The following is a 24347-nucleotide window of genomic DNA, read 5'->3' on the forward strand; positions in this document are numbered from 1 at the left end:
TTTTGCAATCTATCCTAGCATTAACAGTATTCAATAAGGGTCTAGCAAATATAATGGGACAAAAGTTATCTTGTGGGGAACCAAGAACAAGAAAATCAGCAGGATATTTAACTTTCCCACCCAAGACTTCAACATCTCTAACAATCCCCACTGGTGAAATAGTGTCTCTATTGGCAAGCTTAATTGAAACATCAATTTCCTCTATCTCAGCAGGTGCAATACCATGCATAATTTCTTTATATAAGGAATGGGGTATTGCACTTGCACTAGCACCCATATCACATAAGCCATGATAGCAATGGTCTCCTATTTTAACAGAAATAATAGGCATGCCTACAACAGGTCTATGTTTATTTTTAGTATCGGGTCTAGCAATTCGAGCAGCTTCATCACAAAAGTAAATAACAGGCCCATCAATATTATCGTCGAAGAGATCTTTAACCATAGCAACACTAGGTTCAACTTTAATTTGATCAAAGGGTGTAGGTGATCTAGTATTACTCGTACGAACCACAGTTGAAGCTTTAGCATGATCCTTTATTCTAATAGGGAAAGGTGGTTTCTCAATATAAGCAGTAGGAACAATAGAATCATTATAAGTGATAGTCTTTTCTTCAACTTTAATAGGTGAACTACTTTTACTTCAATGGGAGGATTATATTTAAACCACTTCTCCTTAGGGAGATCAACATGAGTAGCAAAGGATTCACAAAAAGAAGCTACTATCTCAGAATCAAGTCCATATTTAGTGCTAAATTCACAGAAAGCATCGGTATCCATAAAAGATTTAACACAATAAACTTTGTGGTTATACCTGACTCCTTACCTTCCTCGAGATCCCAATCTTCAGAGTTGCGTTTAATTCTCTCCAATAAATCCCATTTGAATTCAATAGTCTTCATCATAAAAGAACCAGTACAAGAAGTATCGAGCATGGATCGATTATTGAGAGAAAGCCAAGCATAAAACTTTTGAATAATAATTTCTCTTGAGAGCTCATGATTGTGGCATGAATATAACATTGACTTACGCCTCCCCCAAGCTTGAGTGATGCTTTCTCCTTTGCGAGGCCAAAAATTATATATATATATATATAATTACGATCACGATGAACAATATGCATAGGATAAAACTTCTGATGAAATTCCAATTTCAATCGGTTGTAGTTCCATGATCCCATATCATCACATAGCCTAAACCATGTCAATGCCTAGTGTTATTCAAAAATTCTCCTGTTTCATGTTTTTCGAAATGAGTTTGTTAACAAGACCTGATCAACCTTGTTAGTGGATTCCTTTTGATGAGCATGAGATGGATGAAGTTAGAAAACACAACCCTCTGTACCCTCTTTTTACTTTCTGTTATTTATACTAAATAAAGCAAAAATAGAATTTTCTCTCTGTTTTCTGAATTATCCGTGCAATAAAAAATACCCCAAAAATATAAGTTCTCCAAATGCCTTGAAAATTAAATATGATTTTTTCTAGAATATTTGACAATATCTGGCACTAAAAACATAGCAGGGGGAGCAGTCACGTGCCCACGAGGGTGGAGGGTGCGCACACCCCCTAGGCATGCCCCTGCCTCGTGTACCCCACGTGGGTCCCCTCCACTTATTCCAGCCACCACACACTCCTTCGTCCCAAAAAAACTCACTAGCCAGCTCAAGCACGAGTTCTAGCTCATCTTGTTGCCATTTTCGATCTCCTAACTCAAAGCTCCATTCACAAAACTGCTTTGGGGGATTGTTCTTTGGCATGTGACTCCTCCAATGGTCCAATTAGTTTTTGTTCTAGTGCTTTATTCGTTGCAAAATTTTTCTGCTTAGGTGACCCTGTTCTTGAGTTTGCATGTCGAATTTATGTGGTGAAAAGTAGTTTTAATGCATGATATGGCCTCTAGGCACTTGTAGTAGTAGTTGCTATCAATTTTGGTGAGTTTGGCTCACTTTTATTTTAAGTTACTATAAATTTCAGAAATTTTTCAGAGGAAGAAATATGTTTAAGAAAATGTACCAAGGTGGTTATTCAAGGAAGCAAGGACCCAGACCCGCAATACGCTATGCAGACGATGAACCACCGAGGGACGCTCAAGTGCAGCCTTGTGAATGGCCGTCAGAGGATTTCATGGTCCAAGCAGGAATTAAAGAGGAATTTGATGCATATGTGTGTAATGCTGATCTGGAGAGCTTCGAGGTAGATAAGTGCTGGCAATACCTCTATTTAACTGATTCATTTGTGAGAAGGTTTAAATTTTCATCCTCACGCAATTCACAAACTGTCATGTTTGATCTTTATGATAAATCTTATACCATGGATTTAGAGGATTTTAATACTGCCTGCAAACTCCCACAATGGGGTAGTGCTAGTGAACCTAGCAAATATGAGCTTAGAGATTTTCTTGCTAGTATTATAGTTGAGGAATCTAGAGATGTAACACAAGCCACCATAGGGAGCATTCATTTTCCCACTATACATTATTTTGCTCTCTTCATAGGAAGGTGCATAAATGGTAAAGATGAAGCATATCACATGTGTGTACCTGATCTTAGCGTTCTCAGGAGCGCTGTTTTAGGAGATGAACAATACAACTTGGGGGCCATTGTTGCATGTAGGTTGCATAATAATAGTATTCATGGAGATTTCTTTGGTGGAATTTATGCAACTAGTATAGCTAACTTTCTTGACATACCCATACATGGAGATGATATTGAGTTGCCTCCTTCTTATCTAGATTATGATGCTATGGTTCGTCATCAGATTATTGAGAGGAACGACCAGTCCCTCCAATACCGACTAATCTTTGACAGACGATGCACCTATCACGTCGCTCTCCCTGCTCCCGCTTTCTTTGACTTTAAGGCAAAGGGGAGATATGTTATAACCAGAGAGGAGGTGAACGAGTATAAGACGAGGACGGAGACAGCTCGCCTCCAAGCGACAGCTCATGAGGCAATACACTACAAAAAATACACATCCGTGACATTTTGGGCCGAATGAAAAAAAATTATGTCATACTTATGACACTTCTATGACAATAATTGTGACAAAACACGGTATCATCATAGATGTCGTGGGGTCCTACTTCTATGACAAAAAATCATGACAGAAAATAGGCTTTTCGTCCTGGGCGAGCCGGAGATGCAGCTGCATGACATTCTTTGGGCCGTCCATGACAGAAAAAGCCATGGTAGAAGCGAGGGCGAGGAAAATATCGGGGTGTTCCCAGTTATGGTGGGTGGTCGGGGCTGAGCGATGCACGTTTCTATCATACACGCACGCGCGTTGGTGCAAGGCGTTGGGGTCTAACTGAACCCGAGCGAGTTGTTGGGCTCTAACTGAACCCGAGCGATTGCACTGTAGGCTACGCGTTACTAAACCCAAGCGATCGATTGATGGCTGTTAACTGAACCCGATCGAGCGATTCCTTCGCTACTGCTGCTAACTGAAGCCGATCGATGCTGCCTTTGGATGAACAGTGAATGTTGCTGGGGTGGTTGGATGAACACTTCCCGATGGGGGTTGATGAACAAGACCCCGTGGTGTTACCTGTGGATGAACAGGACCCCGATCGATCGAGCCGGTTGGGGGTGGATGAACAAGACCCCGTGGAGGGCTGGATGAACAGGACCACACTGTGGAGGGCTGGATGAACAGTAGACAGTGGAGGGCTGGATGAACAGTAGCCCATGGAGGGGTGGTTGAACAGGAGCCTGTGGAGAGGGCTAGTTGAATAGTAGCCGGTGGAGTAGCATGCGGTGGAGGCTGGATGAACAGGAGCCCGTGGATGAACAGTCGCAGGTGGAGGCTGGAGGAGGTCAATGGTGGATGAACAGTGTCCCGTGAAGGATGGAGGGGGCCGACGGTGGAGATGAACAGTATCCCGTGGAGTCCCGTTTTGCGGTACGCCACAGCCATCCCGATGAACAGGACCCCCTTTTCGACCGTAGCTCTCCAACACAAGTCAGTTTCCTCCGTTTTGTGGTACGCCACACCCGTCCTGATCAATAAGACCCCCGTTTCGACTGTAGGAGGTTCGTTTCCTCCGTTTTGCGGTACGCCAGACCCCTCCCGATGAACATGATCCTGTTTCGACCGTGGCCGGGCGAACACAAGGCCGTTTTCTCCGTTTTGCGGTACACCATGCCTCGTTTCCATCGGTTGTTCTGTCCAAGCCCTCCCGATGAACACGACGACGCATTCCGTTCCGACCCAGCCTGTTGGCTCCCCATGAACACGACGACGATGCAGTTTCTCTGTTCCAACCCAGCCATGTACACGAGCCCTGGCCGTACGTATGCACGAGTAGGCGTTCGAGACCCTGCCTGTATGTACGTACATGACCATATTTTCTTTCTTGCACACTAGTCGTTGTACGTACATGTACATGCTACGTGCGCGCCTCTACTACGACACGTGCGCACCTCTACATCGACCTGTATGTACGTACACGTTCGCGACCAGAATGACCACGCTGCGTACTCTTCGACCAGGTGGGTCCCGACTGTCAGGCACTTCCTTGCGTGCGAAGATGTAGCTAGTGGGTCCCAGTAGTCAGGGGGAAGAATCGTTTTTTTTCGGACGCACTTCCTTCTGTGCGAAGATGTAGCTGGTAGGTCCCAGCAGTCAGGGGGAAACATTTTTTTCACGAAATATAGTTGCCCATCCGGTGGGTCCCTACTGTCAGGTGGAGGAATAATTATTTTGCGCGTAATAAGGAGGCACTTCCTTGTTGCGGCCGTGGACCCAGCTGTCAGCCTCTCCACGTACAGTCCACGCCCGATGGAATCTGTCCCTTGACCACGTTGACCACGCCGTGCCGAGAGCACCAGGGTGGTGGACGACGGTGAGGCCTAGGAAGGAGACAACGTAGAGCCAAGGAAGACGCGGCAGTGGAAGCCCGCGTGGAGAGGAGTACGAGGGTTCACTGGTTCGGCTACGGTGTGAGGCTGCCGTCGCCTCAGGGCCTGGCCAGCGGTGGGAATAGTAGGGGCGGTGAGGCCTCCGTGGTAGCACAGCCGGCCACGGGAGGCAGGAGCATGCGGCACGACCGGCACTGCTTTGGGCTGCTGGAGCAAGAAGACCAGAGGTTGAAGAAGCACTATGGCCGTTGGATTGACATCGTACGGTCACAGGAGCTAGAATCATTCATATTGACTAAGTTGACAAAGCACTCCGTCCCCATCAACTTAGTAGGCCCACAAATCAGCCACCCACCAAGGTGGGTCCCAACTAGCAGGGGGAGTATCCATTTTTTTTGTGTAATAAGGAGGCACTTTCGGTGGGTCCGAGCTGACAGCGGGGGGAACGTTTTTTTCGCAAAATACGGTGGCCCGTCTGGTGGGTCCTAGCAGTCAGGGGAAACATTTTTTTCGCCAAATACGGTGGCCCATCCGGTGGGTCCCTGCTGTCAGGTGGAGGAATAATTATTTTGCGCGTAATAAGGAGGCACTTCCTTGCGGCTGCCGTGGACCCAGCTGTCAGCCTCTCCACATATAGTACTCTTCCGATGGAAGTCGTTCCTTGACCATGTTGACCACGCCGCGCCGAGAGCACCAGGGTGGTGGACGACGGTGAGGCCTAGGAAGGGGACGATGTGGAGCCGGGGAAGACGCGGCAGTGGATGCCCACGCGTAGAGGAGTATGAGGGTTCACTGGTTCGCTGCGGTGTGAGGTTGCCGTCGCTGCAGAATAACAGGGGGTGTGGGTGAGTAGAGGGATGGCCTGGCCAGCGGTGGGAGTAGTAGGGGCGGTGAGGCCTCCGTGGCATCGCAGCCGGCCACGGGAGGCAGGAGCACGAGACACGACAGACGCTGCTTTGGGCGGCTGGAGCAAGAAGACGAGAGGTTGAAGAAGCAGTACGGCCGTTGGATGGACATCGTATGGTCACTGGATCTAGAATCGTTCATATTGACTAAGTTGACAAAGCCCTTTGTCCCCGTCAACTTAGTTGGCCCACAAGTCAGCCTCCCACTATTGTGGGTCCCAACTAGCAGGGGGTATTCATTTTTTTGTGCGTAATAAGGAGGCACTTCCTTGCGTGTGAAGATATAGCTGGTGGGTTCGACCTGTCAACGGTGGGAACGTTTTTCACAAAATACAGAGGCCCTTCCGGTGGGTCCCAGCTGTCAGGTGGAGGAATCATTATTTTTCATGTAATAAGGAGGCATTTCCTTGTGTGTGGCCGTGGACCCAGCTATCAGCCTCTCCACGCACAGTCTACTTCCGATGGTGTCGTTCGTTGACCATGTTGACCACTCCGTGCCGAGCGCATCCAAGGTGGTGGACGACGGCGAGGCCCCGGACAGCAACGAGCCGCAGATGGGAAGACGCGGGAGTAGAGTTGCAGACGGAGAGGTGTACGAGGGTTAACTGGTTCTGGTGCGGTGTGGTTTGGCAGGTGGTCCTGGCGGCGCTGGAGGAAGAACACGAGATTGAAGATGGATGCCGGTCGTTGGATGTAAATCCAACGGCTAACGATGTCAGAATCATTTGTTGACTAAGTTGACAACGACTTGCATTGGCTTTGACCTATTGGCCCACATTTCAGCCTCCAAAAATGTGGCACGTATTCAACCCATTTTTTTAGAATTTACAGTCTTTTTTGCGGGGTAGAATTTACAGTCCATTTGATCTCTTTTTTTTGAATTACAGTCCATTAGCTGGCCTGGGTGAACAAATAATGTAGCGTCCATATGGCCCATTTATGTTTTACCTAAAAACTTACAGGCCATTTGCACTTTCTCGAAATACATGATTTTGTTGGGCTTACTCTAATTATAATGTTGGGGTGGGCGCATCAATGTTCTCAAAAAATAAAGAGGGGCTGTGCATTTTGTTATATATATATATATATAATAAGTAATTTATTATTACATTGGTCCTTAAATCTTACCAAGATTTTGTACACAATCACCAGGATATTCGTTGCCAAAAAATCCAAGATTTTATTGTTAAAAATTATTTCTATAAGTTAATAAGATGTGGGATATTGTTTTCTTACATATGTAAGTATCTGTTAAATATATGATGACAATAACAATAATATATAATAACATATAAAATAATTTAAACATATATAATATAGTTAGAAGGGAAACATAAGTTGGACCAGGCGTTCCTATTCTTATATAGAAAAATAGAACAGACATCTGCGTTTTCTTCAAAAAAATACATAAATTGAGTTGCCGATGTTTCAGGAAAAATAAAACCATGGATGGGAGGTCCATAGGCGATCGATAGATGACGGCCCTCAAGAAAATACAAACAGTTCTATGGACCTCCCATCCGAGGTCGTGGGCTGCACATGTTAAAAAAGAAAGCCTAGGCGGGGCAGCCCAAAACCCAGCTGATACTTGTTGCCCCAGTGATAATAAATGATACCTGCCAGCTCCCCGGCTTCGTTGTGAATTTATATCCTATAGTAACTCTCTTGAAGCACCTAAAAAATGTAACTATGTTAACAAACACGTGGGCCCCAACGTCAGTATAGCATTAGGAAGAAGTATTTTTTTATGAGGAACTTGCTTGCATACGGCCATAGACCTGGTGGGTCCCGACTGTCCGGCTCTCCACGTACATTACTCTCCAGATTCCTCTCGTTTGTTCAGCATGTTCACAACGGCAGACAGCGGCGTCGCGGCGAGTGCACAAAGGCGCATGAGAAGATCCGACCACCTGAGGAAGTGCCTTATTAGTAATGAAACAACTGAACTAGCCTAGTGGCCGAGTGACACTACGCGACAGTTGTTTCGCCCGGGTTCGATTCCACCTGTGCAGAGAAAATATCTCCAAATTTTTTGCCTCTGCCTTTATTGACATGTGGGTCCCAATTGTCATCTATGCACACCACGTCCAACACTTGCTAAAACTTCGTCCCTCGTTTTCTCTGTTTCCTCACACTCGACATTGTGTGGGCATCTTGAAAATAGCATATCTTTTTGATTGTGCATCATATGAAGATGTGTTATGCATGAATGTTGATCAGCATGATGTTAACTGGCTGGAAGTTCCAGTTTTGACCATGAATAAAACTTCCAGCATGATGTTAACACTGTTTGAAAAGGCCGTGTTAATATAAATGCTCTGCCTCTGAAAGTTGCAGTTTCTTATCTGAAACTGAACTTGGAGTTTCTTATCTGAAACTGAAACTTGCAGTTTCTTCTCTGAGAATCACCTGTCAGCGACCAAAAGGCAGAGGAACCTCTCCTATCCATCATCTCCATTCCAAAACCACCATCTCGCCTCTCCCTCTTCTCCATTTCAAAACCACCCCCTCTCCTCTCCATAATCTCCATTCCAAAACCACCATCTCGCCTCTCCCTCTTCACTATTACAAGACCACCGTCTCTCCTCCCATCTTCTAAAGCTAGCACCGGACCACTTAGAAGGACATCTATGGAGGGGAGGCAGCAGCGAATCAGGCAGATCGCCGGCGGCGACCAGGCAAAGTTAGCCAGGTTAAAGTAGATCCTTACTTGGTTTGACAATGAGTGGTATATTTCGAGCACGGTGAGGGCCATGTGGCAATGTATGTGAAAGAGCGAGACGACGGCGATGAGGGCGGCGATGTACTCCTCGGCGGCAGTCACGCCGCAGTCCTTCGAGTTCATCGAGTATCTCCTCTGGGTGATGGAGCAGACAGATTTGCCCGAGGCGAAATTCAGGTGGAGGTGGTGGGTGTACACGTCGAAGGTCGAGCACCCAGAGGACAACAAATTGATCAAGTACGGTGTGCCGTTCGTGAGGGTGCAGAGCCAGCCGGAGCCACATGAGTATTCGTTCTCCCACCGCAAGAGGAGGCCGGATGGCGCGACGTCGCTTCCCCGCCGTTCTCGACAGTTCCCTCGACGTTCGCCTCATTTCAACGGCGTCGGTAGGGTTTAAGGTAAGCTTCGCACTAACCTAATATTCCATCTGCTCATGCTTACAATCAGTGTGACAACTAATAAAAATCATGCTTACAATCAGTCTCTGGACCTTTTGGGTCAAAGTTGTGACACCTTGTACAAATAAAGAAAAATAGATTGGTGCTTCTTTCAGAAAAGAGTACACCCCTAGAAAACTGCCAATATAAGCTACTAGTATTTTTTTTAAGTCTAAGCTACTAGTATTTGGTTAGAGGATTTGCTGCCGAGAAAGATCCGTCCACAGTGAGCGCCACACATCCCACTGATGGTGGTGGATGCCAATGCTTAGATGGAGCGGCGTTGGTGTTGGTAATTTTTACTTGGCACCTCGCACTCTGCATATATGCCGGTTCCATCCGTACATTTGTGCAGTTCTACCAAAATGCAGCTGAATAAACCTGTTTGCACAGATAATGAAAAGGCGTGATTACATTATGGTGGCACTAGTTGATGAAACATACACTAATAAACAGAAGAAAGTATTACATCATACTAGAAATCGACCCAAGTCTCCCCGATACACCTTCTTCTAGTGATGAACATCAGTGTACAGCGGTAGTACAAGGAGGGGCCTTGAGACATTCAAATCTCTATTTTTGTGCAGATCAACAAAAATTAAGCACCCCAGTTTGCAGAAATGCTTAAACATTAACAATGGGACTAGTTGATGAAACATACATTAAAAAAGAGAAGCACTTTCTTTATCTACATTGGAAATGAAATGATAGAGAGGACACTCGCTCTATTTTAACTATATTATTACTTCATTTTATCAGTGACACTAGGGTCGAGCAGGTGGCAAATGAGGTGTACCGTGCGTCGCAAGGATGAACACTGCGGGTGCTTAGACTGGGATGTTGAAGCTGGCTCTTTCAGTCCCTATCTTCCCCCTGATGTTTTTGTGGTAGCATTTGGGTTGTAATCCAAACTTGGTCGAGCTGGTGTTGCGTCCCCCTACCTGCCTAGCTTATGTGACGAACTTGTCTCCTGCTAGTACTCAGTCCGTTCTAGTAGTAGTTGCATAACTGCCCGTTTACACTGAGATGTTGTCGGATAATGGTTCTCTATGGCTGGGTTTCTTTAATGAAATCGGAGGGAACCCCCTCTTTCGATATATAAAAAATGGTGGCACTAGCGGTGCCAAAACATTGCCTCAAATTAATAGTGCCACTAGATTAAGGTGCAAAATAATAACATTACTGCTTTATCATGGCAGTTCCAAAATAGTAGCACAAGAGCAGGATCAACATGAAGGATCTTTGGCAAACAGTCAGACCAAAAAGGAACATACCTCGTGATGGGAACCATATGTGCAATCAACGCCATCATAGAAGGGATGACACCAGTCACCAACATGGATGATTCAATTCATGGGACCTTTTGGTGCAGTTCACCTAAAATGAAGCAATATCCCATGAGCTAGCAGCTTCTTCTTCTTCTTTTTTTAAGAAAAGGGCTCCAGCCCCGTTTCCATTTCCATCAGAAAACAAAACCCACAGAGCTTCTTCTTCATTAGTTGCAATAAAATTGACCAACATCAAGGTTGGTCGTGAAGCTCCTGGAGAGTAGGCGGACCAGGACAGTTGCATCTCTAACAAAAAGAAGCAACTTATCTTAATGGGAAATTTAGCAGGACATGAAAAAAGTGCCATTGATTCATATTACTGGAGGCATTACATTGAAAACAACATTGGCTTAATGTGTCCTTACTTTTAACAGTGCGACTGCTACATTTTACCAGTGGCATTACATAAGAGCGGCTGGGGCCAACAAACATCAGAAGAGGATATCTGGGTTGGTCCCATTTTTGTTTGGGATATAGCTACCTTATACTGTGTGAGGCTAGCAAATCTAGTGCTGGACTTACTCTATTGACTTGTCCCCCAGTCCCCACTTTCTTTCCTTTTTCAACCAATATATCGGGTTTATATTGAGTTTGTACTGCGTTCCCTTTATTTCCCTATTAGACCTAGAGAACAGTTGGATAGCCAGTCTCTGCTACTTTTCGCCCCCATTATTTCCTCTTTCGACCAAGTCCTAGATTCAGGTAACAAATCTTCCCCCACCCCCACCCCCTTTCTTCCTTGTTTGAACCAAGTACTACTAGATTCGAGTGCATGAACTAGTTTTACCTCTTAACAGTAAAAAATTAGGTGGTTTTCGAACAGCCGATCGATCCTATCTACATGAGGGGGCTGAGAAATAGTAAAAGATACAAATACAGCGATGGTAGGAGCTCGTGATCTAGAGCAAGGCCGGTTTCGAAGGAACTTATACCTGAGGGTCGCCGGGATGTCGCTAGGTGGGCGGCGGGAGGCCGGATCTGCCCACACTACGGCAGCGAGGAAGAAGGGGTGGGAGGCCCTCCCTCGCCAGCGATGCTTGGGAGAGAACAGCAAGGCACGCTGATCGGGACGCGCCGGCAGTGGGTAAGAGCCATCGCCGAGGATGACCGCGTGAACGTTGCACCTTCTCACCTTCCCCAGCGGAGAGGATCCGTCTGGATCCGTGACCAGCGGTGAGTAGAGAGAGATTGTGTGGCCATCGCTGTCGTGTTTAGATCTGGAGAGGACGAGACAGTGTGGAGAGAGCAACAGTAGCAAGCAAGCGCGGAGGCTCCTGCCTATATAGTGGAGTACTAGTTTTCTTTTGTCTACCGGCCGGAGCCAGCTTGACCTCGGCAATGACTATCGAGAAGTCTTCATGCACATTCCCCGGAGGCGCAGTTGCCGTCATTTTGATCTGAAGCACCGGATTATAACATATAACATGAAAAATGCCACATGACAAGAAATCATAACCTCACTGCCCAAAGTAGACAAGATGAATCCCGACGGACAAACTAGACGAGGATCAAAGCTCAAATTAAAGATAAACTGATAGAAAAGGGGTCCGTCGATAGATGCCTTAATTAACTTAGCCGGATTGACCTAGATGGCAGCCGAGTAGTCTTCGTGCATGTGCCCCCAATGACTAGCCCAACTCAGTTGTCGCTGTTTAACCCTCGCAGTGATCCGAAGCACATGACACCTAATTTTGCGAGATGACACGAAACCTTTTTTTAGATTTCTCACCAGAACTACAACCATGTACAACACAGCCTGCACGATATGTAGACGATAGCCAATCCAGGTGTGTCTGCTGGAGTCTGGTCACATGCATGGACGAACTGATCTTCCGTGTCTTGCAGGGATCGTCCAGGTACCAACGTATGTACTACTTCTATTAACTCACCCGACTTGCGGGGCCGGGGAGTGTGCCTATGGTTGGTTCTCAATTGCAGTCCCACATGTGTGTGCAAACGCAATATGATGTGCGTTCCATTTGGAGAGCGGCGTGCCAGACCGACCAACCGTCTGGGGTGCGACGTGAACGCAACGGGCGTGTTGTATACTCTGTACATGTGTACCACCGTTTTCTTGAGGCTTTGCTCCATGGCGCAATCCATGGATACAAAATTAGTATACTGTACTATTTAAAAGTTGAGGGTGGGGCTTTTCCCGCGCGGTAGGCGGGGCAGTTCCGCCTAGTCGGTTCGACAGAGATGCGAGAAGATGAGGGAGTAGGCTGCTGCAAACGTAGGGCCGTGTGATTTGACAGTGAGTTACTGCTGGACAGGTGGGGCCCTGATTTGACTTGCCATTATCATTTTAACTGCGGCGCTACGACCTGCTTGAGTCTCTCGATTCCTGACCACCTCCATACAGGTGCCTCTCCCGATGCTCCACCATGTTGAGGCTGGCTCTTGCTTGAGAGCCCACTCCTCCACTTTTTCCGTGCCTCCTTCCCCCAGATATGAAAAAATGCCATGTAAAGCGGGCTTATATCCCACTATTGTACTTGATCCTACAGGTTCTAAGCCTGCCACATAGGCAAATAGTCTGATGTGGCAAGTTAATTAAGAAGAGACAGAATAGTTTGGTGACCCCGGGAAGAAATGGTGATAAGCGCGTGTACCTAGATGAAGCAAAGTTAGCAACAAAAAACTAAGCACCTATGCATTGGGGACTTGAGTTGCTAAGCCATTTAATGCCCATAGCACCTCATCTAAGCACCATTTCATTGGAAGAGCTCACTCCTTGGCAAATGCAATAAATACTACAAAGAAAGAAATAGAGAGAAGTAAACAAAAAATACTCTTATAGCCAACCTTATAGCTAACCTTGTTGTATGAGTGACTAAGTGATGACTATGTATGACATGCCAAAATCAGATAGCTAACGCACCATGTTAAATCTCCAATGGCACGGCCGTGTGAGCAAGGCGACGGTCGTGGTAGGCGCGACCATGATACGGGTTGCTGGTAGCCCTTGGATATGAGATCGAACGGTCGCATGCTAAGTTGCTGAAAATTTGCAGAATAAGCCTCCAGGATAGGATACTCACCCATAGGTCTAGAATCACGCCATGCAATCGTTCGATCTCAGATCCAAGGGCTCTCGGAAGCCCGTATCATGGTAGAATGGAAAGCTTCGTATCACCTATAATTTTCCCGACGCTTGACATGACATCGAAAGCCATTTAATTGGGCGTCGAGTAGACATGACATCTAATTGGGCCCCCATAGTACTGTGCATGAATCCATTTATCCACCAGGCAAGCCACAACCCTACCATTCGCACGCCCCCCACTCGACATGTTTACAATCAATAAACCGCTCCTAGTCGTGATGTCCTTTCACATTACGGTAGTTCCACTAATCCTAACCCTCCTCCCAAATCCATGGTGTCCCAAATCTCCATGATCGGCGGTGAGTACAAGGTTAGAACCATCACCAGTGATGAGCTCGATGTCATCTACACCCGTTCTTCTACAACGGTTAAAGAATGCCTTGCTTGCTTCAAACACATGTTCGAAAACTCAAATGATGAGTGGGTCGCTGGGCTAGATATTGAGTACACCACAGTCTTGGGAAGCGAGAAGAATCTAAAGGAGGCAGAGAAGAAGAAGCATGTCGTGATCTAGGTTTGCGTGCATGACTTATGCTTGGTCTACCACATATGCCATGCCGACGTTGAGTGCGAGGAATTTAAGAAGTTCCTCAAGGGAGGCCGAGTCAAATTTGTTACTGTAGACTTTAGGAACGACAAGGAAATCTTGGGTCCGATAGGCCTCGTTGTAGGCGACCCTTTCGACCTCCAGAAGAAAGGGCTGGTGCCCTCCCTTGATCAGCCTTCAATGCTGACCGTGGCAGGAGCCATGGTTCGTCCTTCGTACGGTGAACTAAAGAAACCTCCGCACACGTTTCATCATGCATGGCAGTGGACTGTACTAGATATAGCCACATCCACTACGCTGCAATGGATGGCTACCTTTGTTTCAATATCTAGAAGGGTTGGATGAAGAGCAAGAGCCAAGTGTGCGGTTCAAGCAAAGAAGTATCGCCCAAGAGGAAGAGGGACAAGCACGAAGTCGAGGACGTGGATGAGGAGTCCGAGTAAGGTGGGAGTGTCGTTGCTCATGGTGGTTCTAATGCAGTGTCTACCGTATTAGTTGCTTAGTTTAATTTCAGGTGTGCTTAGTTTTATTTGAGGGGTGTGTTGTGCTGAGCCCCTAGCAGAACTATGTGTTTCTTCTCATTACATTTCGTACATTTCATCTTTTAGTTGGTATAATACTACCACTCATTTCTTCACATTATATACATACAATATATATGGCCAACATCATATAGCGAGCAATTTAGTTGTTAAAGAATTTCAGGGTGCTTAGTTTTGCCAAAGAATTCCAGGGTGTTTAGTTTTATTTGAGGGATGTGTTGTGCTGGAGACCATTAACTTATCATTGTGAGAATCGGCTTATTTTTGTCATGTAACATGGTCAATGGGTTTGACGTGAAAATAACAATGTTTAGTGGCATTTCTAATATACGCTGCCTCCCCCAGATTTTCTTTACAGAGGCAATATAGAACTATATGAGTGCCCTGTTAAATTTTGGAATTATTCCGGGTTCGTTTGGCCTTTTTTATACATTACTTGAGTTTTTGGTCTTTTAATGTGCATAATTAAAATTTGAACTACAAGCACATGCTCCCGTGTACCAAAGTTGATTGAAAAATCACATGTGTGTCCTCAGGTGAATTTCTAGGTCACATGCAAGAAATGGGAATGAAATTCAAACATCTGGGCATCGTGGTTCGACTGAGAACATTGAGAAGCTTGCTTTTATAATTCTTGTAAATCCAAAACACGCCTGAAAATCATGAAACTTGGCATGCTGTCATGTCATGGTACTACCATGTTGTGGTAAAAAAATTGCAGAATAGGAACAAGTTTTGGTATAAGTTTCTTGCAAACTGGAGCTTCTCTCAAGAAGGCTCGTGGTTCTGAGAGGGAACGTGTCACCTTTGTGTGCATAATCCAAATTTTAAATACAAGCACATGCTCCAGTGCACCAAAGCTGGTTGAAAAATCACATGTGTGTCCTCGGGTAAATTTCTAGGTCTCATGCCAGAAATGGGAATGAAATTCAAACATCTAGGCGTCATGGCTCGGCTAGAAACATTGAGAAACTTGGTTTTTTAATTCTTGTAAATCCGAAACACGCATGAAAATCATGCAACTTGGATTGGTGTCATGACATGGCACCAACATGCTGTGGTAATTTTGTTGTCCTATTTGCGAAGGCGCACAGATTAAGAATCAACAAAGTCATTTTGGAACAAGCGCTATCACGTTACAATCGGAAACATAAGTATTATTGAAACCGTCGCGTTCTATTTACCATTTACGTGCCGCCATGTGTCCCCTTTTTTATTAGCTAGGAGGCGCCGTGCAGGGTAGCTATTTGAGTACGGGAGGCGTGCGAGCCCTTTGACCTCCATCTACTGTCCACCTCTCTCCCAAGGTCTCCATTAATGGCGCCTGAGCCTCTGTTTAATGGCGTGGCAATGTCTCACTCGACTGAGATTTAAGAGAGAAAAAAGGAAAACCTGAAAAGAAAATTTCGCATGGATCTTGATGTAAGATCCGACGGACCTATATAGCATCTACTGCGACTTATAGCAAGACTCATGAATATATATAAGGACGACGAGAGTGGATAATAATTGTCTTACATAATTAGGAAGATAATTAAAAAAGGCACATGCGGCTACGCCCGAAATACACAAGGGCAAAAGAAGAAGTAAGACGCATACAACGATCTGGCTCGCTGATCTCTACTTTCTTTATGCATTGCAAGTCGCAGAGACTAGTTCTCGCGGCGGGCGATGATCTCTTTCATCAGTTTCATGTCCTTAATACGCTGCTTGGTAGCATCCATGGATTCCTCCACCATCCTTTTGCGCTCGATGCAGAGCAAGGCATTCTCGTCCATAAGTTTCTTGATGATGACGCCCGTCCTCTGCAACAAGGCAGCGGTCTCCAACTCCTGCTTCGCCCTTCCAGCGATCTTCGCCCTCAGCAGGTCACGCTCGCCCCGGAGCTTCACAGTGCCCTCCCCTAGTTGCTGGCTGACGCCGGTAGCCTCGTCCTGCATCCTCGCCCAGCTGGAGATCTGATCCATCTGGCTATGGACTATCACATGCATGCGCATGTAAGAGTCCTCGCCTGCCCGCGAGAAATTTTCCCAGGCCGCCGCGGCGCGGCAGGACCTCCCTGCTGCTTCAGCGGTGCGGCGGGACATCTCTGCTGCTTCCGTGGCGTGGCCAGACCAGTCTACTACATCGATGGCGCGACGGGACCTCTGTGCTGCTTCAGCGGAGCGGTGGGACCTCTGTGCTGCTACTACTGCGCGACTGAACATATCGGCTGCTTTTGCAGTGAGGCGGGACATCTCTCGTGCTTTCTATTCCATGCTCACCTCTCCCTGGTGGAAATCTCTCAACCCAGCACTCACACTGGCTATGGCTTGATTGACTTGATTGTTATTTGTGGATGAGGAGTTGAGGAGGAATGTGCAGTCATCTTAGCATAGTAGTATTTATAACTGAGTACTACTAATACGCTCCTCAGTGGGAAACCGTTTAGGTTGTGATCGGTGTGAACAGGTTTGCAATTAAATATAGCGTGGTAGTAGTAGTAATATGGAATATGACGAGATGTGCTCAAAATTTATTGACGGTTCTAGTTTCGTAGTGCGGCACTATTCCCGGATGGCGTAACGTCGGCACATTTTCTCAGCCGTGGTGTAGCATATGCCACGGTACTAGTTCTTTTTCTACTGTTGTGTACGTGCAAAAACTGGCACCGTCGGATACATATCTTACGCTTGGCGTTCGACAGGAATAGCCTCGTGGTGAGCTATAGACTAGTCTTTTTTCAGACGCATTACACCTATCTCTCGGGACTTCTCGCACGCACCGTCACTCACGCACCATCACTGCTCCCTAGGTCTATGCCACCCACATACAGTTGTACTCTGAGAAGAGGTGCACGCACGCACTCCTCCTCTCTCACACACACATCTTTAGCTACGAATTGTAGTGTTCTCAACCATCCGATTGGCTCTATCATAGGTTTCACGTTGCTCCTTGGCCTTGAGATTGAGAAGTTTAAAACGCGGAGGATAAGATGGAGGCGCGAGGTTTTGGTTAATGTGCGGGCCGCACACGGCACCAACACGACACAAGCTTCGCCTGCCTGGTACGCATGCAGTCGGGTCAGTTGTCCAAGTATAGACACAACCAGGCCCTCGTTGGTATCCGCGCCTCGACTTTGGCTGGTCATAGTGGAGAGTAGCATAGACTAGTTACTAGTCTATGTTACTAGTACCTTCATAGTGGGTAGTGTCATATAGTATATGCATAATTTGGTGACGAGCACTCTCTATATGTACCACCTTTTTTCTTTAATTACATCTTGTTAGTTTTGCTCCACGGCGCAATCCATCGATACTACTACTGTACAAATATGTAGATTTTTTAAAAGGCTAGAGGGCGGGGTAGTCTAGCTTCGTCCTTTCCATGAGAGGCAAGGGCCTTTGTGATTTGATGGCTCATTACTGCTGGAAGGCGGGGCCTTGTGATTTGACTGCTCGTATAAATGTGCCGACGACCTGAGGAGGAGCAAAGAACCATGCGGTATACACAAGTTTTCCACTGGAGTACGACGGAGGAGCACGAAACACGGCCGCCTAGTGCCATATCCTCTACTCTCTACTCTTATTATATATTACTAGAAAGAGGCATTGTTCTATTGGTGATAAAGAATGATCTAATTTGCTAGTCATCTCATTTTTAGCATTGTTCTATTCATCCCTTGCGAAGAAGGTGACACGTGCAGCCAAACACCCGAAGCAAAATAAGAAACACATGAGCAAAATAAGAAGGAGGATTATCACCCCAAAAAAAGAAGGAAGACGCACACACAAGTCTGGGGTACTGCTCTTGCTACATGAAGGGTTGCTGGCCGCGGAGTCGTAACTGCTTCTTCATTGCCTCCACGACCTCCATCTCCTTGCGCGTCTCCTCCACAATCTTCATCATTGTGTCCATGACGCGGGATTTCTCGATGCGAGCCTTCATCATCTGTTCCACGGCCGCATTACGTACCTTGACAGCAGTCGGGTGCTCGATGCGGAGCTTTGCTAACTCCTCCTTCTGTTCTATGACGACGACCTGCAACATCTTCATCGAGGAACTACTATTCTCATGCAGCTTCTTCCAGCCGGCGTTCTCCTCCTTCAGCAGGTCGAGCTCGTGGCAGAGCTTCGCCTTGTCCTCCTGAAGTTGCACGATTTTGCCGATCGCCTTCTTCTCCGAGACAATGCTCTTCTTCAGCAGCATCACCAAGCCGACGGTCAACTCCCCTTGCTCATTTAGCTCAATGGGCATGTCGTCGAGGCTCTCCTTTAGCAGCTCCACCAAGCCGTGGATGAACTCCTTCTGGTTATTGAGGTGCTTATTGAGCTGACCGGGCATGCCGTCGAGGCATAACGACTCCAACGCCGCATGTTCGCCTCCGCGTCTAGGGCGCTCCTTGGAGCCATCGCCTGCCCGTGAGAGATCTTTCGAGGTATCTGCGTGGTGGCGAGCCCTCTCTTTTTTTCCACGGCCTTGGTTGCCACTCCCTTGTTACGAGTAGTTCTCGACCTAGAGCTCTGCACACCGGCCATGGCAAGGACGGACGAAGAAGGAGGACTTATGAGGAGGAATGTAGAGTAATTTTCAGTTAGGTAGTTCCCCTTTTTATAACCTAAGTACTACCACTAGTACTAAAACCTGCATAGTGGGAACATGTTCAGGTTTGGTACGTACTGGTAGGTGTGAGCAGGCTTGCACTTAATTGTAGCACTAGTACTTTTGAATGTGATGGCAACAAGGTAAAGATTAATTGATGGTTTTTTGTTTCAAGGCCCGAAACGGCTCCCGATGAGTTTAGTGGAACATAAATTTCAAGTAGACTACACTGCTCAGATGCGTAAATATTATGTTACTATCAAAAATTGGCACAAAATACGAAGGAGACCAATGGAAGTACTACTAGCAACCCATGATTTAACTACTCACATGCGTGCAGTACTACGCGCATGTCTTTCTTCCGCCCTCACATCCACACAATTTGCATGCACTGTACTAATTGACCATCAATGAAGTGAAGGACTTTACACGCGTCAAATTATCACATGGGTTGGACCTTGGTACAAAATTGCGTCCACCCGTGTACCCGCGTGTGTGTGCGAGGGAATGAGTGCGTGCGTGGCGTGCGTGCACATCTTCGCTTCGTGCATGTACCACCAGTGCGGCTCGAGCAGGACGAGTACATTCTTCTGGAACCAGCAGCACGTCACTGTGATCAATCCACACAAGGATGTCGCGACAATGCCTCCACACGTGCCACGTGGCTTCATGAACTATAAGAGAGACACTGTGTAGCGTGCCATTGTGTTTTGCACATACTCGAAGTATTAGTAAGGTACACGTGCAATGCATGCGTCAGATTTTTCAACCAAATTACGAATAAATACCACACTGTAGCATGTAAGCTCTGAGTCATATATGCCTGATGTAGACCTTCGTTTAATTCTTATAGTTCATCTCATTCAAAATCAATTAGTTTTTATAAAAAACCTAGAGCCTCTTTGATTCGTAGGATTTCCAAAACGTGGGAATAGGAAGAACATTGGATTAGAGTGGAATGTCGTCTTGAATCCTATAGGATGGTACGAGTGTTTGATTGTGCATAGAAAAAACGCAGAATTCTTTCAACGAGGTTTGAGTTGATGGGATGTTTCCTATGAAATCTAGTGCAAATGAGTCATATGGAAAAATTCCTATGGTTCACAATCCGACAAATCAAACAACCAAGATTGGAAAAATTCCTAAGGATTAGAATCCTCCAAAATTCCTTCGAGAATCCTTTGAATCAAAGAAGCCCTTAATCTATTTTATGATTCATGGAATTGTGCGTTGTAAAGCATAAAATAAAAAACAAATAATGGCAATTCAACTATAAAAAAAGTTTGGGCAGTTATGATACGGAAGATTCTAGAACAAAGGAGAACCACTGTTGTTTTGAGATTTGTGCATGATGCTTAAGTTCAAGCATGGAGTCTGGTAGATTGTACATGTGGCAAAATCCGGTGGGGGGCTACAAGATGGTGCGATGGGCCAAGTGGAGGGAGATTATGAAGGAGTGAACAACTGCGAGATCGATATTTAGAGAGAGGGGGCGAGAACATGCGCTGTTGCGCGCAGTGGCGGAGCCATGAATAATGTCCCATGAGCTAGGGGGCCAAGCATTGCTAATCCTTTACGAGGAGGGCCAATTCATCAACTTAAACCATTTTTACCAGCAATTGTCTAATGATCACATTCATATTAGCCTTGATATATAGTGATGTTAGGGGGGCAGGGCCCTTGCTGCCCCTATCTTCGCCATTGTGTGCGCATCTGAGAGATGAAGCGGAAGGGATGGATGATGAGAGGGGCGTTGTATATATAATTAATGTGGGTGTATTAGCTATATATGTAATCCTATATAGAGAGGTATAGATTGATCGATGTGGACATGGGAAAGAGGGTGAGACCTCACTCGATATATAGATTGATCGCTTTATGTGGAAAACTATGAAACGCCTAGCTATATACACACACACATAGAGGAACATCAATCGTTGCGCATGTGCCTTCATGGGAGAGATAAAGAATGCCCGATAAAGAATGCCCGATATGATGAAGAGGGGGATGTGTGTGCGTGTGTGCCTTCATGGGAGACCTACCTGAAGAAAAAGATTGCGTGTGTGCGATGGATAATGCCGACTGGTAGTGTGTGTGCATGCATGCACGAGAGATAGTTAGTGGTACAATTATAAAGAGAAGACCAATGTGTGGGTGTAAAAGACTAGGTGAGGTCATAATCAATGTAAAGTTGAATTCAAATATTTGAATAAGAGATCATGATGTTTGAAACCCATGCATGCATCAATATAATGGAGATCTGCGCGGTGTGGTTTGGAAATGAGCATGTTGTAATGTATACACATTGAACAAGGTTAGACTGGTTTGAATTTGAGATATCGATGGCAGAAATCGTTTGGCCACATTGCATCCGTGCATGGACACACTATTCTAATTAGAGATGATGGGTGGCTTTCGCATCACATATCTATATCTATACCCCTATATATATATATATACTAGTACAAATGCCCGTGCGTTGCACCAGGCAAAAAATGAAATATAACCTGCTCCATAAGCCATTATGCAATATTTTTTTAACTATTTTTTGCAAACGTCAGAAATATGGTTACACTGAGTATTTCTTTTTGTATGATGAAATTTGGATGTTAGAACTAAGACTACATGTCCACTGATCTTCTAAGACTGCTCACTGCACTTGTTGAAAGTTTACAACACATGACAACATATTCGGCAGCAGGGAAAAACAAGTAATGTTGTTATCGAATTATAGGACCATGATGTGCTCTGTATGAGATTTGGTATGTTTAAGAAAGGTATCTCTCAGCTGCATCCTAGGAAAATGAACAGATATTATCAAGTTGCCATACTAAATTCCTCAAGACAGGTACCGATAGTTATGCGTTAATTATTTACTAATATTTACAACAGGCATATTCGAGTGATTCATTAAACAAAGAACTACCTTCATCATTAACTTCGGATCCTTCAGGTTTCTCCTGAGTGCTTTAGTGTAATGCTTCACTGCTTCTGGGTATTTTTGCTGCTTAGGGAACTCATTAAACACAGAACCTCATCATTAACTGCCCCAGACTATTAGGGGCAAAAAAGTAGTGTTAATAGTATAATTCACACAGCTTACCTTTCTCTCGCTCCTCATCAGCTTTTTATGGATCATAATACTCTTGCTGCTTGAGCTCCTTCTTTGCTCGTTTAGCATCATTTAGTCTTTTCAGGGTACCTAGGTTTGATGCTCAGTTATAGCGTTCTGGAATCAACGGCAACATCGTAGTCTTTGGAAGACTTGACAAGATTGACAAGAGCAGTTGCTTTCCTTGCTAGTGCCCTTGAGACCATCTTGAAGTCAGCACAGTTAGCATGAAGTTCCCTTCCCCTCTCAACAACCGTATCACAATCCTTAATGCAATCATCATACTGGTATTTGGAGAAACAGAATATTAGCTCTCAAATCACCAGAGGCATAAGTAATTCGAGAGGGCTCCCGATTCCAATAATTAAGTTAAAACATGTGGCAGTGAAAAATCATAGCAACGCTACTGATTTACGAAATCTGCGGTTCATTCAAGCCCTATAATATCATACAGAGCAAGTTTAAGCCCCCAAAAGGTAAGAAGGCAGATATATAGAGATAAATTCACTGTTGTTATTAAATATTGATGAATGTGTAAGGATCGCCTCGACGATGAAATCAGTCTAACTACCAGTAGTCTCTATCAAAAAATACTAATGTGTCTCTAAAACACCCTCGCCTGTGCTCCGAGCCACCGCTGCTGATGACGCCTCCTGGCATCATTTTCTCTTAACTCGGTAAAATATGTTTCCAGTTTTACACATGTGGTTCCAGCAGTGTGAATAATTTAAGACAGAATGATAAAAGCACAAGTGCTGCTATATTTAATCCTACAAAAACAATTCAAGACATGTTTGTACTGAATATGTTAAATGCTAATACCAAGAGCATACCAATTCATTAAGAAGGGTGGTGAATTGTGAGCAGACAACGCTAGAAAGACAAAGCCTTTAAGATGTCCTTTTGAACATGAGATGCGGATAGTTTGTATTTACTGGATAGGTTGTGCTCCTGCCATTTATACCTAACAAATGATACAAGTTCCCCAGTTGCATCCAATTTTTTAAATAAAGATGTCAGAGTTAAGTTATTTACAAGGAATACAAATCTGCATCTCAAACTCAAAGGTGCAGCATGCAAGATTTTGTTCACTCATAGTAACACAACTTTTACAGAATTCATACAAACAATTGACTGAATGGCACTCTCATTGAACAGGCATTATCAAACACGATCATAAGCACAGAACAAACTCACCTCCATCTATCTCTCTGAACCAGCAAAGACATCTAAGCAGCAGCCACCGCCACTGCCTGCCCCCGTACCACCAGCAACAAAAGTAGCCCGCCTAATGAGACATCACAGCTTCAAAATGTTGGGGATGGATGGTAAACAAGAAGAAATGTTATGTACCTCTGTAGTCTGTGCACCAGCTGCCTCACGAGACCGTGACACCTCACCCTTTGCTTCCATTTCCTGCACCAGAACAACCTTGTCCGTATCCCTGACCTGCACCTCATCGGCCTTCGTCTCTGGTTGATGCACAGGATGCACCTTGGTTGTGTCCCGGACCACCACCTCCTCACTCTTCACCTCTGGTTCCGGCACCTCAGGTGCTTCGGACACCACGACATCCTGCACCACGGCGTGCGCTTCCGTTCTCACATCCACCTTACCCTCTTGTTCCAGGTCAACAAATCCAGGGGGGAAAGCATCAACCATGATCTCCTCCCCGGCCTCGCCCATGCTGCCGTCATCAACGTCCTCGATGGCACGCTCGACCAGCACCCCCGACGTGCCCCCCTTCTTCCCCTTCTTCTCCTCCTCGGCCCAACATGGAGGCCTGCATTGTCGAAGCTCCAGATCAAGGTTTTGTGGAGGAACGCCCCCCAGCTCCCAGCGGCTGCGAGGGCCTCCAGAGGCGTGGGATAGGGCCAGTGTCATGCAGAGGTCGAGGGTCACCAGCCTTACCAGCTCCAGAACCACCCCTCCCCCTTGGCGATCTCCTTTGTCACACAGCCGATAGCTCACCGCAGCTTGTGCATATACTCAAACACCTTGTCTGCGTCCTTGGCCTTCACGCTAACCTCAAGGAGCGCGGCGAGCTCGAGCTCTTCCCGCGATGCAGCGGAGGCCGCCATGTGGGCCTCGACCGCGTAGGCCTTGCCAGCCTCTCTGGCGCGCTGGAACGCGGCAAGCACGATGCTGTAGGACCCGAGGCGTGGCACGAGCCTGTACTTCTGCCGCATGGAGGAGACGAGCCTGA

The 24347-nt window shown here is 45.9% G+C and overlaps 1 protein-coding gene across 1 annotated transcript; it reads right to left on the reverse strand.

Moving 5' to 3' along the window:
• Window positions 1–23370: 23370 nt before the first annotated feature.
• Window positions 23371–24025, reverse strand: LOC119283408. Its single transcript, XM_037562968.1, has 2 exons — window positions 23490–24025; window positions 23371–23404 (listed from the first exon to the last, which is right to left on the reverse strand). The coding sequence occupies exons 1-2, from the start codon at window positions 24023–24025 to the stop codon at window positions 23371–23373; spliced, it is 570 nt and encodes a 189-aa protein (XP_037418865.1).
• Between the last annotated feature and the right edge of the window lie 322 nt (window positions 24026–24347).

This window comes from Triticum dicoccoides, chromosome 4A (assembly GCF_002162155.2).
Source record: "Triticum dicoccoides isolate Atlit2015 ecotype Zavitan chromosome 4A, WEW_v2.0, whole genome shotgun sequence".
NCBI lineage: Eukaryota > Viridiplantae > Streptophyta > Magnoliopsida > Poales > Poaceae > Triticum > Triticum dicoccoides.

Bases quoted from the DNA above. Each gene is read 5' to 3' on its own strand.
- LOC119283408 (XM_037562968.1), bottom strand. From the start codon at position 24,025: ATGACACTGGCCCTATCCCACGCCTCTGGAGGCCCTCGCAGCCGCTGG. The intron at 23,405-23,489 runs TAACATTTCTTC...GTTGCTGGTGGT, and splicing joins GCACAGACTACAGAGGTACA to ACGGGGGCAGGCAGTGGCGG.